Source organism: Dermacentor albipictus, chromosome 4 (assembly GCF_038994185.2).
Source record: "Dermacentor albipictus isolate Rhodes 1998 colony chromosome 4, USDA_Dalb.pri_finalv2, whole genome shotgun sequence".
Classification (NCBI taxonomy): Eukaryota; Metazoa; Arthropoda; class Arachnida; order Ixodida; family Ixodidae; genus Dermacentor; species Dermacentor albipictus.
In genome coordinates, this window is record NC_091824.1 from 157,654,399 (window position 1) to 157,672,634 (window position 18,236).

General features: G+C 47.2%; 1 protein-coding gene across 1 annotated transcript in view; it reads right to left on the reverse strand.

Moving 5' to 3' along the window:
* Positions 1-1,225: 1,225 nt before the first annotated feature.
* The window catches only part of LOC135903801 (uncharacterized), a 29,931-nt gene continuing 12,920 nt past the window's right edge, over positions 1,226-18,236 (reverse strand). The window contains exons 6-9 of the mRNA XM_065434220.1: positions 15,169-15,300; positions 11,251-11,352; positions 5,633-5,961; positions 1,226-3,570 (exon numbers count right to left, since the gene is read on the reverse strand). Of these exons, the coding sequence (XP_065290292.1) occupies positions 1,881-3,570; positions 5,633-5,961; positions 11,251-11,352; positions 15,169-15,300 (2,253 nt within the window). The 3' untranslated portion in view covers positions 1,226-1,880. The remainder of the gene's footprint in view (positions 3,571-5,632; positions 5,962-11,250; positions 11,353-15,168; positions 15,301-18,236) is intronic.

An 18,236-nucleotide genomic window follows, 5' to 3' on the forward strand; every position in this document is an offset into this window, starting at 1 on the left:
CTCTGAGGCATGTAACTATTCTTTCTAGGGTTTAGAAGCTTTCATATAAGCCGAGAAATGAACAGTCGAATATTTTATGTCAGTGCCCCTAGAAATCCTATATATTGCGACAGGTATTACTCATACATTCTATAGGCCCAATCGTGCCGTGGCCTTCACTGCCGGCGCAGTCTCTGCCGCTGTGCTGTTCTTAGTGCGACGGCGAATGCATGGTCCGGGTTCAGTGCCCATTGTGCCTGTTTTTTCCGCGCGAATGGCCAAATGCGCGCCGTGCGCGCCGTGTGTTCGAGGTTCGAGGTACGCGGTAAACGTTTTGGAGGCGCACCACAGCGTGGATGGCGAAAGGAGCGACAGCACGGAGCGTTCGCTTCGGGACAAGCATGCACGTGCCTCCCTGCTGGCGTGCTAACTGACCTGTAGTAGTGCGTTCAGCCTGTCATTTTTGTTTTTTTTCTTTCCTGGTTAAAAAAGAAGAGGTCTGTCAAAACATTTTCGACTAAGGTTGCTATCGGTAGTTAATCAACCGCTTTTGCAGAAACCTTATTTGATGATGTTTTGAAGAAAACTGTTTGAATAGCCTTTTGATAGCTTAAGGAATCGTGTTTTTTGAAGACCTTAATACACATTATACACACTGTCAGAAAGCTTCATTGCAATACGTGCTCGAGGAAACGAATTTAATGATAATCTTGAATTTGGTAAATAATGTTTCTCAGTACCACAATGAAGAGCTAAATTCGTATACGGTGCGAAGTGGGTGTGTGGACAAATGAGTAGGCACAATGTTTTCGAGGCCGCCAAGTACTGAACTGCATAGTGTTGAGTGCACGTTGCACTAGACCCGTGATAAAGCAAACGAGTACGTCAGATAACCAATCCACCGCATGTAAATCACCATTACGTTTAACGACAAGACTGCCCTCGAGGCTAAGAAAGCCCGCTTAAAGCGATTGAGCCAGATAAATACGAAAAACAGCTTTTCTTGACGCGCACGTCTATATTTACACTTTCAATGCGATAGCCCTGTTTCGCGCATGTGCTCTTCGTTGCCTATATACCCTACATATTTAGCAGCCCATGCCGGTGAATACGTAGTGCGAGTTTCTTTTCTGTCATGGGGACTGTCTGTAGTAGCGCTGCTTTCAGTCACAAGTGAACCAGAGACAATTTTTGAAGCTTTAATCGTAATAAGAAAGGTTAAATGATATAAGGAAAGCACGGAATCTCTCTGTTGTCAGGTATAATTTAATATCAATGAGCAGCAATCGCATAAAAATACCATTCTTCTGGACTACAGAAGGCCGCAGGAGCCAGCCTATGCTTCTAGTAATGCAGACTACTGCGTGACCTACAGCTCGCCAATCAACACAGTTTCTGCCGATTCGCCGAAAACGGCAAAATAACTTGTACATTGCCACTGCTATGTAACGACAGTCTTAAGAACAGTCTGAGCGTTGGGTACTACGCGAAAACAGCATAAAGTTCGATAAACGAATGCCACATAAAACAACAAAAAGTAAAGATATCGCGAAGATTCCGCCTAAAAAGCTGTGATAATTAGGCAACGGTATGAGCGCCACAAGCTCCACTAGTCTGCAGTAAGCCGAAATAAATGCGTAGTGAACAAGCAGTTCTTCTACACAAAGCAAAAGGAGTTCATAGCAAGAGTTAACAGTGTGGCGTGAACGGCAATCACAAACATCCGCAATTAATGCTTTTAAAAGGACAAAGTACGACACACGCTTAGCACTTTGCACATAAAACTTTCTCCTGCTAACAATTCGTCGTTTTTCTATCTTGGTATCCTGAGTCGTTTAATTTAATTTCCAAGCCGAAGCAAAAATGTACACTGGTTGAAGCAGTTGAGAACACAAGATGGTTCAGAGACTACATTCAGGTCTGGGATACATAGGGTTGCCGCTTTTACAACCGAACGCTCGGTGAAATCGACTAAGAACTTTAAGGGGGTCGTTGCATTTTGCCTTTGCGTTCGGGCTACCACAATGCATATAACACCACATTATAAAGAACAGCTGCCCCTCGGTGAGAACGCTGTAAAAACCAATCGGGAATCGCGCTGCATTTTTAGACATCTCGACAAATAGGTCGTAAAGAACGCTCAAGGAGGTGATGCTCAACGTGATCTTCAGGGTATCAGACTCCCTGGCACTGTCTGCATGGTTTGCTATGCACGATGGTTCAGAGGCAGTTAAGTTGTCGAACGAAGGCGCTGTCTTGTACAACAGCCGACTAACGGCTTCGGTAATCTGGCCTCCGAGCGTGCCGTACTTTATGCTGATCGGCGCCTGTGGGTGGTAAACCGGAAGCTCAAACGCGGGGGGAAGCAGCCGCATTCCATGGTCCTTAAGGTAGTAAAAGCGCGAACTCTCGGTGTCATGGAACCGTGCCATCTCCGTGTTCGCCTCAGTGAGGCGCCGCGCTATAGTGATGAGCTCTACGTTGGTGATGGTGGACGGCGTCATGTCCGGGAAGCGCTCGTAGAGCTTGTTCAAGTGGCCTTCAGTGGCGTCGGTGAAGAGGCTCAAAGCAGCCGACGCCTCCGCTTGGTCGTGGCCGTCGAAAACGGGAATCACGGCGTCAAGGTTGCTCCACGCTGGCGTGGCCCCTTCGAGACGCGCTCTCAGTGATTTGCGCACCGCTATTATCAACGCAGAAACATCTTGCATTATGAGAGGGCTGACTAAGGTCCGCATATAGCCGGCGTAGAAAGGTAGACCCATGTAGACATGGCAGATGTATACGCAGAACCTTAAGTGACCAGTGATCGTGTCGACTTCCGTCTGGTAAAAGTAATTAACGAGCTCCGCGTTGGACAGCAGGGAGGCCGGTTGCACTATGGCCCAGCCTAGGTAGTATGCCATCTTCGGCTCGCCCTCGCTCATCACCAGCCCGAAGAAGGTCTTCAAGAACTCGACGTTCGAGATTGTGAAAACATAGTCACCATCTGGTGTGGCGTTAAAGTGCCTGCGCAACTCTTCATCCCATGTGTCATTTGGAATGCTTCCTATGGCTAGAGCTTTGAGTTCGTCCAAGCCGACGTTCTCCAGTGTTCTCCACGGAACGGCATTATATGGTTCGGTGATAACAGGAAGCACAACCGATTCAAGATCAGTCAACTCCTTGTAGGAAGGAACCTGGCCTTCAGCACGCCCGAACGCCTCAACCATCTTGTCAAAATACTTCCGGTAAGAATTGCCACGCTTCATCTGACTGAGCATGGCCTGCCTTCGCTGGAGGGTACGGTTAAAGTAAAGCGTGGGCGTGATTCTTAAGCGACCTGGTTGCCACGTGGATAGGTGAATAAATGAGCCCCAGTTCCAGGCGGCTCCCATGGAGAAGATGATACGAAGTACGCTCGACTTGTTGGTCATCTCAGGCCAGAATATCCCGAAATCTAGTAGTCGTTTCTTGACTAACTCAAGCTCGCTCCTCCGTCCTGTGTAGATGCTCCGGCATGACTGGAAAAGCGACGCTGCCTTTTGTACCGCTGTCTGTCCTACGGGGGGAGTTGTGGTTGTGGACACTTGCTCGGCGACCCTCGCGATGAAGCTGAAAAATAAAGATGTTTTAGCAGAGAAGCTCACAACATCCTCACAATTGTATTACGTTCATCTGGGTTCACCAAAATCTTTTCGTAGTGAGGCTGTGCTGACGGCTTTAGAGGGTTCATGTTCGTGTATTGGGGACATTACAGGAAGGTTTGCCCATTGCGCCGCACCGGAGTACGCCTTGAGCTTTAGCATCCAAATTTATGTAACGATGTAATCAGAGAGACAAGGAATTCAGCAAGCATCTGCGGCCTCATGGTAGAGTAGGAGATCGATCTTGCTTATTGAACTCATGTATGTCTGATCCCCTAAATTCCAGGCTGACGCGGCATGCAAGGGAAATGAATCGTTTGCGCGGCACCAAGGCAAAGTCTTTGAACTAGTTATATTGCCTACGGCTATGGAAAAGAGGAAAGCGGAAGAGCTGTTGCTATGTGGACATGCGTACAACTAGCCGGCGACCACGACTCTTTCCGCACCATCAGGACCCAATTCTTGCCCTCGTTATCTCCGTATATCTACTTCACATATATGAACACAAAAGTTCAGGTTTAAACAGAAGGCATGGTATTCAGGTTAGTAGAAAGCCGGCAGTCACACCTAGACTGGAGCAGCAGTCCTACAATATCTTAATTTCAGTGACAAGTTCATCCCTCAGCAACCATAAAACAAACAAATAATAATATTATTTATAATATTATTTTTTATAAATAATATAATAATAATCAATTTATATTATTATTTATTATTAATATGGCTCCCCTCAGTACACGCGTGAAGACTGAAACCGTATCGCAATGATACCCGGCCATACGAGAGGGCTATATGAACAGAAGACCAATTAAGATAACCATGTTGAAACGAACTCCATCATCAATCTATATCACGAGATACCTCATCCTCTGGGAATGTAATGAAATTTTTAAGTGTTATCTGTAATAAATTTCAAGAACTATATCATTTACGCAAACAGTGCAGGGAAATGTGACCTGTTACTTCTTGCTACTTGCAAATGAGGCATTCGTACTTTTTTTTATTAGCAGCCTTGCTCTCAACATCGGGAACAAAGCGCTGCTGCAGTCGATGATTGAATGCTGTAAATGCTTTCGCCTTTTACAGGTAGACAAATAAGCATTGATGCAAAATGTAGTTAGAACAAAACTATTTCTTTCAAAACACGTGAAAAGATTTCTCCGTTCAAGCGGGCAACTTGTATATAAGCAACGCATGGTTGCAACATTTCCTATTAGGCTTACAGCGGGCACTTGATATAGACGTTAGATCACGTTGCATGGACGCTTTCATTGTAGGCAGGCTTCACGTGTTCTAGTAGCACCGAATATTTGGTCTTAATAAAGTACTCGCAGTCGTCAACGATCAACATTCTCAAACCAAATGCTTTCGCTGAGAAAGTAAGTATTTCGTTTGTATTCAAAGTTGCGATTCATCGCGCACGTACGGCTACCAGAAATCGTATCTCATGTTTGAAAAAGAAAGAAGGGGAATCGCGGAGCCCGGGATGTTTTGCTAGTCACGACGACGTGGACATAGCAAATAATGAAACTATGAAAAGCGTAGGAGTAAATGACTCTTTTTTAAAAGCCGAAAGTAGCTAGGGTATTTAAAGGAAAATAAAAGTGGTCGCAAGAAACAAAACAAACAAAAATAAAGAAGAAACTTGCTGCAGGTTGAAACCGAAACTGCATCATTCGTAGTATGCGTGCGACGCTCTTACCAATTGACATATCGTTGTGCTGTCTTCCCATCCAGTTTCTCGGGTATTTGGGTATGCGCACTAGACGTAGCCCTGAAAGTTTTAACTAGCGCCACTATTCACGGCCATGGCGGCGGAGGATCACACGCGTATTGCACACGATGTGGGTTGGGTTCCCCCTTACGGCAAGCTTCCTTTTTTTTTCGTTTATCTTTGCTTTATCATTTATACATATCAATAAGCACAAGAAAACCGCAAAAAAACAAATCAATTTCTCCTATGCTTTTCTTAGCTGCACTGCCTGTGGCTTCATGCGGCAGTGCACGGCATTCGCTGTTTCAACGCTCACCGCTCGTAGACGTTGTCGACGACGGAGATGCCGTGCGAGCGCTCCCAGCCGGCGCACACGTGAGCGTGGAAGTCGATGCAGGGCGGCACCGCGTTGCTGAGCGTGTCTTCCAGGAGCCTGGCGTAGTAGCGGCACACCATAGTGTCGCACGTGCGCGGCGACCGCATCGAAGGCAGGAAGACCATGACGCCCATGACCGCGACGACCACGAAGAACAGCACGCCGGCGATGCACTGCAGTCTCGTGCAGGCGTTCGCGTTAGCGGGAAGCGTCGAGGAGGGCGCCTGGTTTCTCGGCAGCAGGTCCTGTAGAGCCTTGTTGTTTAGCACCTGTCCGCGCAGAGGGAAGAGCGCCGCCAGCGTGAGTCGGCTCAGCATTTGGCAGTCGAATTAGCTAAGATAGCTAAGATTACTCATTAGCTAAGATAGCTCGGTCAATTAGAAGGGAGAACTGGGAATGCCGGGCACTACAACAAAGCTCATTGCAAGTCGGCGGGCGCTCATGTACATCGCTGTTTGTCTGCTGTTGTGGGTTGCATAGCAAGAATTATTATTAATAATCTTCATATCTGGTAATATCGTCATGACTGATGATTGATAATATAAATAAATAAATAAATAAATAAATAAATAAATAAATAAATAAATAATATCACATAATAACATTGAGGTCTGAGTGATGGTGCACAAAGAAACAGAAAGAGAAAACCTACGAATGTAAAGCAACTACAACCAAAGGAATGGGATAAAACAATTGGAAGAAAAGAAATGACCGGATAAACAGCGACATAATGAACAACAACACAGAAATAACACACAATTGAGAGACGGCTTAGCGGATTCGGCGTTGCGCTGCTAAGCACGAGGTCGTGGGATGAAATACCGGCCACGGCGGCCGCATTTCGATGGGGGCGAAATGCAAAAACGCACGTGCTCCAAATTAATCTGGAGTCCCCCACTACGGCGTACCTCATACTAAGATCGTGGTTTTGGCACGTAAAATCCTGCAATTTAATTTAATTGAGAGGCGGAACAGATATACGGAAGGAGAAAGAAGCTAGGCAAGACATGAGAGGAGCGCAGCTAGTGCGAAGCGCAGAACAAAAGGGACACAACACGTTTTCAAAGATATAAATATGGACCAAATAAAAGTTGTTTAGACCTTGCATTCCGTGGAGAGGCGAGTGTTTGTTGAAAGAGGCAGAAGCGTGGAAAAGTGTGTTCCCTGGCAATCTTCTGTGAAACTAGTAATGAAACAGAAGCTATAGCAAATATAAGCACGTAATAATTCCATCAATGACTCTGTATAAAATGAGGAAGTTGGTATGACTTCGTCTGCAGCTAAGTCATGGAAATGTAGAATGAATATTCAGACTTGAAAAGTTGGTGATCGAGGTCAGAACACGATGTTTATATATTGTTAGCGGAGTCTGGTGCCTTGAATGGGTTCCAAGGGGTGGACGACAAACCCAAATCTCAGCCGTCGCCAAAAACCAACTTCCCCTTACCCACGAATACTATATCCTTCTGCTTGCCCTTCTCATGTTCTTCTTTGACTTGCGGCGTTCATCGTTACTGTTATACTATACCCCACACGCTCAAAGAGTTCGCTATTTCAATCGCCTTGGCCTTTCCACACCACTGAGGCATACTTGAGTAATGGGAGACAGATGCATGTAAACATTTCGACGAAGAGTAGTGGGGTACGGAGTTCTCTTGTTAGTCCGCAGACGGAACCGAGCTTGCGCAGGTGCCATGTTGCTACATGAATAGAGTCACCGTAGAAGCTTAGCGCACTATCAAAAAGCACACCAAGATTGCTTATTTCTACAATCCCTGGTCAACACCGCACGATCCACAGAATGAGGGAAGGCAATATTGCAAGCTTTACGCGATTATGAAAAAAATTCTGTTTTTAGATAAATTAAGAGTGGGGATAGGATGGACTGAAGAGCGCGACAGTCCTCAACAATGTATATCTCCCTAAATACTTTAATGCCATCAACATATAGAAAAAAACGAATACTCCTGGGTAGCTGAGGAAACGTGACTGATGAAAATAATAGCGAAGCGGACCTTTCAAAGTGCCTTAAGGGCACACCTCTAGATACCACATAGGCAAAGGAAGATTGATCAATGACGTTCACGAATAAGGACCTATCCAGGTAATACAGTAAAAGCTCGTTAATTCGAACCGCAAGGGGAAGCCGCTTCAGTTCGAATTAACGAAAGTTCGAACTAACGAAAGTGAAGGAGAGCAACAGTACACTGCGATTTGGAAGCAGTAGGGCGTTTCAGAAATTTGGCGTGTTAGAAAGTGATGGGGTGTGCCGCGGGTACACGCCATCTTCAAGTCGAAGCTCTGGGTCCGACTGTGCCACACCACCGATGTCCACCGAAACGAACGTTAGCCGAGGCTTAACACCATCACAATGAATTGCGACGGCTGATACCTCCTAAGCTGAAAACAGAGGTGCACAACCGACGAAGACTGCCGAGACAAACACGCTGGACATGTGAAGGTGGCGAAGGCCCTGATTCGTCGGTTCTTGATTGCAAGTGCAGCTGCGACCTACTTTATTCGCTGTGTTTTGGCGCTTGCCGTGCCATCTCCGCACAGCATTAGCAGCTGTACAAGATTTGCAAAGCCTCCGAGATTCGCAACGGGCAAGAAGTCTCGGAGGTTACGTAGAACGGAGAGGCGGCAGCTGCCGCTGCCTTCTGGCTGACCCCGCGTCGGTTAGATTTTTTTCCGATTTTGCCTTCTCTCGCCATTCTCTCCGTTTCGGAGGCAATACAGCCTTGTGTGTAGGCAGTAGGCGCGTTTCTCTGGCCGTGTGCGAGGCGAGCGTAGTTCGAATTATCCGTGAGAGAACTTTCTCGCGTTCGAATTAACGGACTTCTTTATACATAGACTTCTCTGGAGCTTGGCCGGACCAAATCGTACAGTTCGAATTATCCATAAATTCGAATTATTGAAGTTCGAATTAACGAGCTTTCACTGTAGCTGCATAGTAGAGCTACAATAACAGCTTCAACATCGTATTGCGCAAACTTCTCAAGTAGTAGAGGATGACAGATTGTGTCAAAGGCTTTGCTGAGATCGCAGTAAACAGCGCGATGGCGTGGAAACCTGCGTCATAATGCTGACAAGGTTGGAGGTCGTTTAGCTGCCAGAAAGAAATCCGTGTTCATTTCGAACCAGAACATTTTATACACCGTGAAGACCTGATTCGAAAAGCTCAAACATCCGCTAAGCCGTCTCTCAATGGTGTGTTATTTCTGTGTTGTTGCTCATTATGTCGCTGTTTATCTGATAGTTCGCGACATCCGTCATGGTGCCGGATTTCAAGACAGCCATAACGCGAGTAGTTTTCCGAGCACGCGGAAAAGTGGAATTATTCAGACTGTTAATAAAGACTGATCTCAACATATGTACAAAAATAGCGCCGTAAGCAAAAATTGTCCTCTAGACAGCATGAGTCATTAGGGGAACGCAGCCTTACATTGAAGCAGAATGTCCGCAGCTGGCAAAATTCAGCAATTATATGGCACGTCATCAGCTATACCGCTGGTAAACAGCTTCTAGGCATGCACGTGACATATCTCATCATATTTTATGCCATTAGTTCGCTTGGTGAAACGCCATTTTTGTGAACGCCACAACGAAATTCACCTGTTCTTGCAAAATTGTCACCCGCCGCAGTTTGTGAGTGAATAACGCTTCCTGCTGCAGCATATTGAGCAAGAAGTCACCTTTTCGATTCCCGTCGCAGCATCCAGGTAAGTAACGAATGCTAAACCGCTCGTTTACAGTGCTTTGAGTGCACTTTGAAATACCCTAGCCGGGGGAGAGAGTTGCCAATGAGGCATCCCTCATAGCCCATGTGTTGCTTTGAGACGTTAAACACCACGATTATTTAAGCGAATAGCTTTCTTAGCCTCTGCACCATTTTCGTGCTTGTTCAGTGGTTAGACTAGGCACGCAATACGTTCGTTTGTTCATTTGCTCGCTCAATCGTTTGTTCGGGCTACTAGTTTGCATAGACAACCATTGTCGATGGTTTCTGAAAATCTTGTTTCTCCATTAAAATTATTTAGATAGGGGCGCACGAGCACCCAAGAATGGGTGCTCGTGCGTGCCTGCTGGACTGCGCATACCTCCGCGTCATTTCTGTCTACGTCCCGGCTATGCCGCTGAGAAGTATGATGTTTTGTTCCTTTCCGTTCGTGCTAACACGAAGCTAATTCCTGGAATAGTGCCCAGGCTTCGCGTGGCCGGTGTCACGCTCAGTACGAGTGCTGGAGAGCTGTGCTGCTGATTGAAGGAGCGCGCACTTAAGGGCAGATTTAGGGTTTTCGAGTTTGTGCTTGAGATCAGGCGCTCATGGAAAAACAGACTAGTCTAGTACGGTATACCCTGAGCAAGAGAGAATGTGGAGAGATAGATGACGCTCAATTTCTTTACAGCACACGGCTACAGAGCTCTGGACAGCTGTGGTGGAACAGAAACATTCAGATGGGCGCCTTCGTTAACATACTTTCGATGCGAAGCATTCTTTGCCTAATTCTCGGCACTTTGCAATAGGTAGGTGGGTTGCTCATTGGCCTCGCTTTAAGAAAAATGATGTCCAGCACAGCAGCAGGGTGCTCTAATTATTGGAGCACGATGACACGCATGCTGCTGTCGTTCCAAAGCGTGCCAGCACTTTGAAACACTCGGCACGTGCATGATTGTAACTTTGTCGCGCTTTGAGGCACCGTGTTAGACTTCCCTTTCTCTGGGACCGGCTTACTCTATAAGTGCTGCTTGCTGGGCCCGTTGGTTCGTACTGACACTCGAGAAAACCAGTGAAAGAATTGGGACGCAAACATGGCAGAAAGCGTTGTGGTGTCTCTTCTTTCTGTCGTGTTTGCGTTTCCATTCTTTCTCTGCTTTTCTGAAGTGTCGATCGGCTTACTTTGCCCAGTACTTTGCTCGTAGCAGCTTAAGCTACGTAAAAACTGTGCAACGTTGTACAGACTTCACAGTCGGCCAAGTTTCAACATTTCTTCGGCGAAGTACAAATGTCATCGTTGTTTTAACACACACAACATGAAATGGTCGTTATGGCCATATGTATGTACGATTGTATAACACGTAGTCGCTGATGACGTCGATATCCACGCTTATCTCGCTTACGCTCATCCTCTATCTGAGTATGACCCAACAGATGCCATGTCGTAGGCTCGCGTCCATCGGCGGGCGTAGAAATGCCAACGTTGTCAAAGGATCGTCTACAACGTGGTTGTCGTGCTGATGTCACATGTACGTACAGTCGCGACCTACACAGACAGCCACTCAACTTAAATGAACACGTTGGTCCGCCTGGCATGGTTTTGCGGAACCCCAAACAATTCGGGATAGCCAAGTACCTGCAAAAATGCTTCGCATAACAGAGATTCCTGCAGCGCGTGATATCTGCACAATTCCTGAGTATGTGTAGTATATATAGTGTGATAGCGACATTTCGCGATTCATTCTGAAATATGCGTATCGGAATATCTTGGTATTAGGAAATAGTTTGTGCCAAACGAATCATCGACTGTCGAATGTCAATGTCACCAACCTGCACATACCTTTTGTTGTTGTGGAACGTCTGCAGCTTTCTTGCTCTCATTTTTGACCTTCTCATTGCTTCCTACTGTTGTCTGAGCCTTATCCACGAATTCTGAAAAGATCTAAAATGTCAATGAAGACAAAGTCACTACAAAATTACAAGAATGTCAAATCAGGAAAAAATGAGAAGAAAACGTGGCAGCGCTAGCGATACAGTATGGAGAAAGCATCGTAACAATGAATTTAGAGTGAACAGCTGTCTACGCGGAGATAACTAATCTGAAAAATAACTCGCCCCGAACGGTAACCGGATGTAAATCTGCAGCATGGGAGATACGCATTCTACCGTGTCACTAATTTTACAGCTCGTAAGATGCCGCACGAATAGTCTAGTTTGGGCATTATCTCCGTAATGTCTGGTGCAGAAAGTGAAGTGTTGCTGACACTCTTCTTGGAAGGCAGGAGCCATGGGAGTCTCTGGGTGCATGTAACGCAACACTCACCAGATGTCGCGCCCATGCGTATAAAATTAAACCCCCTGAGTAAACTAAAGGTAGCAACGATCCGTGCGTGCCTGGCCTCTCCTCCTCCCCCGCAGCCTGTGCTTTCCGTCGTCGCTCACCCTCTCAGCTTGCTTGTTTTGGCTGCTGTGGGCGCGTAATCGCCACACAACTAGCGTACACCACTTTGGTGAAATGTATATTACTAATATGTCGTGCGCTTGTAGGTTTCTGCTTTACTTGGCGTTTATTGTAAGAGTGGCTCCTGGCGCACTGCCATATATAGGTCTTCTCAAAATGACGAGAAGTGAAAGGATAGTTTAATTTTCATTTTTGTCGCAAAAGGGTAGCGCAAACGATTATTTATAGCGATCAACGTCGAAGCAGGCTAACAGAAGGCACTGGTGTTTTCATCGGATCAAAAATTCGCGAACGTCATACTCACTGCTGCAGGCAGCAAGGGCTAACTCGATTATCAGTCTGAGAACGTCCCACTTAAAGCAGCACTGTCATCACATGGCTTTTTTAGGGCCCATGTAGTTTCTCACAAAAATTACTGGAAGGAACTATGGTTATGTAGATATATGTGGTGTCCATGAAACCTACAAGCATTGTGGCTGAGCCAGAAGGAGAATGATGGTTAGTACATGGACTTGCCTAAACTTCGTCCTTCTGGCTTCAAACGGCTTTGCGGCTTGAAACATTCCTCATATTCAACAACATATTACGTTCGAAATGCAACAATTCACAATAATTCAGCATGTTCGCAAAGTCTTCTCTTTGCTTTCTGCGTTCAGAAATGTACGATCGCTTCGAAATCTAGGCCGATAAAGGCAGATAAATCGCAGTAAACCAAGCTACAAAGACGTCTGAAGCGCGAAGATCAGACAAATTCATGCAGTAACTATCATTTTCTTGTTAGCTCAACGATCACAGTGCCAGCCAGGGTCCGCGCGCGCGTTTGTGTGTGTGTGTGTGGGGGGGGGGGGGGGAGGCGTGCGTGCGTGTCGATTGTAGGGTTTCATTGCGATTAAACAACTAGACAGTATGCTGCCATTACTGCAGAACACGTATAAAGATCGAGAGCTTCATCTCAGGAGCACGTGTGTGACATCGAAATACGTGCATACAACATGCAGCTGCATTAAGGTTGCCGCCAATATCGTCGATGTTCCTATAGGCTGTAATTTTAATAATAATTATGGGGTTTTACGTGCCAAAACCACTTTCTGATTCTGAGGCACGCCGCAGTGGAGGACTCCGGAAATTTCGGCTGCCTGGGGATCTTTAACGTGCACCTAAATCTAAGTACACGGGTGTTTTCGCATTTCGCCCCCATCGAAATACGGCCGCCATGGCCGGGATTCGATCCCGCGACCTCGTTCTCAGCAGCCTAACACCATAGCCACTGAGAAACCACGGCGGGTGGGGTGTAATTTTCTACAACATACATGAACAAATGCTTAAAAGAAGGAACAAAACCAAAAACTCCTCCTTACGTCTTGAGGATGTACGCGAAACAACCTAACCTGCCCAAAGACAAAGTATGTAGCACAATAAACTTTCCATAACGTATGAACAAGCGCTAGCTGGTCCTTATTCTGCAACTTTCCTACAAATACAGTTCAGCCAGATTTCGCAGAATCGTGATCAGGTAATACGTATTCCACAGGATGTTGGATGTTGTAAGGCCAAAGACACACGCCAACGAAACAAACGCTATATATGCACAAATGTGCCGACAGCAGCGTGTCCACGCTTCCGTTCACCGCTGTCAAACTTGTGCATAGAGCGTGTATGAAGGTGCGCGAAGCGAAAGCCGCTGGGTTTACGGCTACCCCATTCTTAGGCTCTTCAGACTCCCTGACACGCCACCACGTAAAGAATATTTCGGCAACGGCGCTAGCGGCCGCGTAACTTGCGCTAAAGATGCCGCACGGTGTCTATGAAAAACTACCATGGCGCTGACGCAACTCAAAGCAATAAAGCAAGAAAACAAAAGGCGAAGTCGGTTGCGCGCGGTCTAGCTCATATCCTTGTTTCTGTCCGTTTAAGCAGCGCGTGCGCAACTTCGTCACTCCGCTCCACCAACAGGGGGCCGTAGACCTCCTCGCGTGCCCTCCCGCCCTGCTCTGGTTTCAAGAGTATAGAATGGCGTGAGCTTCAGAAAATCTCAGCAGTTGTGTCTTTATTGCGATATGCGTATTACATATATTTGAGATTCGTTTAACGAAATTGTCAAGTGGTAGGGCTGTATTATTTAATATTTATTTTCCTTTTGCGCTGGCGGGTGTACCTTCCGGTGGGATTATGGGCACCTGCAGACCTCCTGTTGCACGCAAGAGATCCTGGGTCGCAGTTTTTACCGAACAGTGCAGCCAAGTTGCTTCGAAATACCTTTTGCTCTGTTCATTTCTTATCATCCGCATGGCGAGTGGCCGACCTCGGTGATACGGCATGAGTGCGGCTTCGTGACTTTGTGTCAGTCAATCACAATGAGTAAGGATTATAGAAAATGAAAGCAATCATTAAAAATACAGGTTCAAGGTTTGTTCTGCACCGTGACTAAAACTAAATTCCGTTTACAAATGATTGAGCATGGCGTTACTATATTGAGGGGCTGATAACCGCCATGGCCATTCACGCTCGTGCAGTGATAAAACAACAATGTAGTCGATCATTATAGCAAAGAAATGGAATCGCACCGGGAGAAAAAGAAGGTGATATAATATATTTATAGCACAACGGAAAGCCAGCATCCACCTTGGCGAGTATTCGCATCCACAGGTGCGACGTAGACTCATATGTCTTGTTGGGGCTGTTTTTTACCGCAAAGGGCGACGACTTTGCTCGAGAGAGTTTATTTACTGTTCATTTACGGCGCACACAAGCAAATCAACCATTTTGTATGTATACACACTAAGACAGAAATGTCCGTGTAAAGTGAAAAAGAAAATACATATTTTATGCATTGTTACAAGGCACAGTAATACATTGCAAGTGCGAGTTTCACAAGAATAATCTAAATACGAACATTTTCGCAATTATTGTAAACACATATGCCGCTTAGAGTAAACGCATATTCCGCTTATGGTAAACACATAGTGCGCTTAGAGGCTCCTGATAATTTTTTAGACAGTTGCCGCCGGATTATTCTTGAATTAGTTTCGAAAATGGTGCCTTTGATTTGTAAAGAAAGTACCAATTTGCAGTAGCTTTTGAAGATATTTTTGCAACAAAAATAAATAATTTTCTGCCCAGTCACTATAAGCGAACGCTATATTTCATGCAGATCAGTAAAGTGGCTAAATACCATCTTTTTTTTACGTTTACATGAGTTCGAGTAAGTAACTGAATTGTTTCTCTCCTCTGCTTCCTCCCCCCCCTCCCTCCCCCTCATCTTCCACCCGACCCTCTTCGCTGCTTCATCGTAGCAACTCTTCCCGGTAGAAGCCTGCTCACCGAATTTCTCTTCTTCTTGAGCAGCTGCTGCTTGCGCTTAGAGGCCACTGAAGGAACTACAAGTGGGATCAACTGCTCGCGGCCGGCTTCTTTGGCTCCTGGGCGTTCCTGCAAGGCAGGTTGAATGTGCTAGGGACACTCTGTGAAACATATTAAAGGCACCTGCCCCAATAAAGACTCCACATATTGTTGTGCGAAAAGGGTCAGTCACATGGCTAAAATTAAGTTAGACTAGGAGGTTTTACGTGCAAAAACCACGTCTTCATTATCAAGCACGCTGTTAGATATGGAGCTGTTTCCTGCGATTACTTCGAGTTCCCCAAACCACTTCGAAACGCAGCACAGCTAATTGAGGAATGCAGAAGGAGGAAAGCACATTCCAGAGGAGCACCAGACAAGTGCAAACAAGTTTGCGGCCCCCAGGTCGTGCGCCGCCGGGATTAGAAGGGGGCCTCGGACAATAGAGCTCAATCGTCCCCCTTCGCCTTTGAAGAAGGCATTTGCCACCACTGCAGAGCCGTACCACCGGGAGCAGGTGGGCACTCGTGCAATGGAGCATGAGCGCCCCCCCCCCCCCTTCCTTCTCCTCCTTGAAAGAAGCGCATGGCAACTCTGCGAGGCAAGACCGCAGGGGGATCAAGAGAGGAGGACCAGGCTCCGACTCTCTTCGCCGGGTGATGACACCATCGCACGGGCGCCTACCATTGGCTGAAAGTGGCGTCATCGGAGCGGACTCTCCCATTGGTCAAACATGACGTGACTTACAGTGCTCGAAGGGTTTATAAGAAGCCTTCCAGAGAGACCAGGCCAATTCCCTGATTCCCTGATTCACCTCTCTCGAACTTCTTGCCGCGGGCCGCAGCGTCCGAGTTGCTGCCGGCCCGTAATGACTGTACAAATGTTACTTGACGCTCACCTCTCTGTATATAATGTAGAATAAATCCTCCCAAGTTTGGGTTTTCATCCCGAAGTCCGTCCTCCAACCCCTACATCTGGTTGGCAGCGGTAGGATCGCCTCCGAATGCATCAGCTGGTGGCAGCGCTACGGATAAACCTTCGTCGAGAGAGATCCTAAGGAACCGGGAAGAGCGAAGAAGAGAGAGCCTTCGTCGAAAGAGGTCCGAAGAAACTGGGAGTAGCGAAGAAGGAGCGAGCCTTCGACCCAGGGAGTCCGGAGGAACCGGGAACAGCGGACGAATGAACCGGATGGCAGGGTGCTGCAACCGTAAGTGAGCGCGTGGTTTTCTTCCTTATGATTCGCCAGACTCAAATGTTGTGTGTTCATTTTGATAGTTCTGGGAATCGGGAGTTTGTTGCATTGTGTGTTTGCACAAATTAATTAAGGAAAACAGTTTTAACCACCTGTCGGGGCAGCTGCCATGGATCTTAGAAGGTTGACGAGGTTAGACTTGTTGGTGTGCGACGATTTGGGAGTTGAGGCGGACGAACGGATGGAAACGCCAGCTATCATAAAGGCGATTCAAGATAGTGGCAATGATGAGAAAAGCATTGAGCTTGCTTGGGAGGTGATACAGGAGCCACGGGAGCGCGAGCGTCGTGTACGTTTGCGAGAGCGTCGTGAACTTAGGAGTAAGCGTCAGCGTGAAGAACGCGAGAATGAACGGAAGCATGAGCTTCAAGAACTTACTCTTAGGTGTGAGCGTCACGGACGTGAGAATGAACGCGAACTTGAGCGTGAACAAAAGTATGAGAGAGAGAAGGCAGCACTGATCAAAGAGATACAGTATTGTGATCAGTTATTGGCACAGAGACAACGGCTGTCTGAGAATTCTGTTGGAAGTACAGAGCGAAAGAATGAGCAAGTGCCTAGCGGATTTTCGCCAGAAGCCGACGAAAAGAGTAGTGCCTGTGAGATTGGCTGCAGATTCATAAGTGAAGGGAAAAGGCTAGCTGCTAACGATGCCTTAGTGGCAACAGAGGCCGTTAAAGGCCGCAAGGAGAGCGACGAGGTGCTGTGCCAAGAGATGACTGTAGAGACAGCTAGGCCAGCTGCGAACAAATTGGCACAGTTACCGCGTGTGTGCGTCGCTGGTAATGTTAGCGAGGTTGCTAGCGAAGAAAAGGGTACTTCTGACCCGACGGAAGCGAGCACCGATGTAGAGCCAGATCTGCGTGCAGAAGTGGAGTGCGAGCTGAGCGATGCAGTTGAGAGTAGTTCTCGGGATGGCGAGCTCCGTAGTCCACGAGAGAACAACTGCATTGTTCAGGGATCGGTGTGGCTCTCCGCCAGTCTAGATAGCCTAGATAGGGATGATTCAGTTATTAATCATTCGGACTGTGCGCGTGAGACAGCGATCGATACCGACGGGCTGTGTGTCGATGCACAGCGTGCGCTAGGCAATGTAGTAGAGGGCAGTTCGCAAGAGTACGAGTTGTCTAACTCGAGTAAAGCCTGCTGCATTGTGCCAGAGTCGCTTGAGCTGTCCGCCAGTCGAGGCAAAGTGAGAGTAGATTTAAATGTAAATCACTCAGACTGTGCGGGTAAGAGACCGATCCGGGCCGACGAAATGTGTACCGGCCAGCACGAGGCACGAGAAGGCGACATGAAGGCGAGTGCAAAGAGAAAGCGCCGTAAAAAGAAGCGCGGTAAAGGCCGAAAGTCGGTAATTAATGTAGCGCCGCCAAAGATGGCCAGAAACCCAAAAGGGCAGGGCGCGAGGAAAAAGGTGCGGTCGTCAAGGACGATGTTGACGCATCCAGAATGGTCGAGCCACCGGTCAAAGGGGGACCGCGAAGAATGTTCTGCACGGACGCGGACAAAGGGCACGAGGCTGTTAAACTCCTCGTCGTTCCGTAGTTCTTTTCAAGGCTCAGCGTGCAGTTCGAAGAAACGCAAGGTGGCAGGACGAGACCAGGTGGGGAGTAGCGACGCGGTCAATCGAGTTCGTGTTGAAAGCGGGGCGCGAGGACGCAAATTGGCAGGAGACCGTAACGTCTTGGGGGAGCTGATAGTTAGTCAGCCCTTTTGTGTTTCCTCGGCAGCCAGAGTAGTTTTCAAGCCGCGACCAGCTCGGGGACGGCTC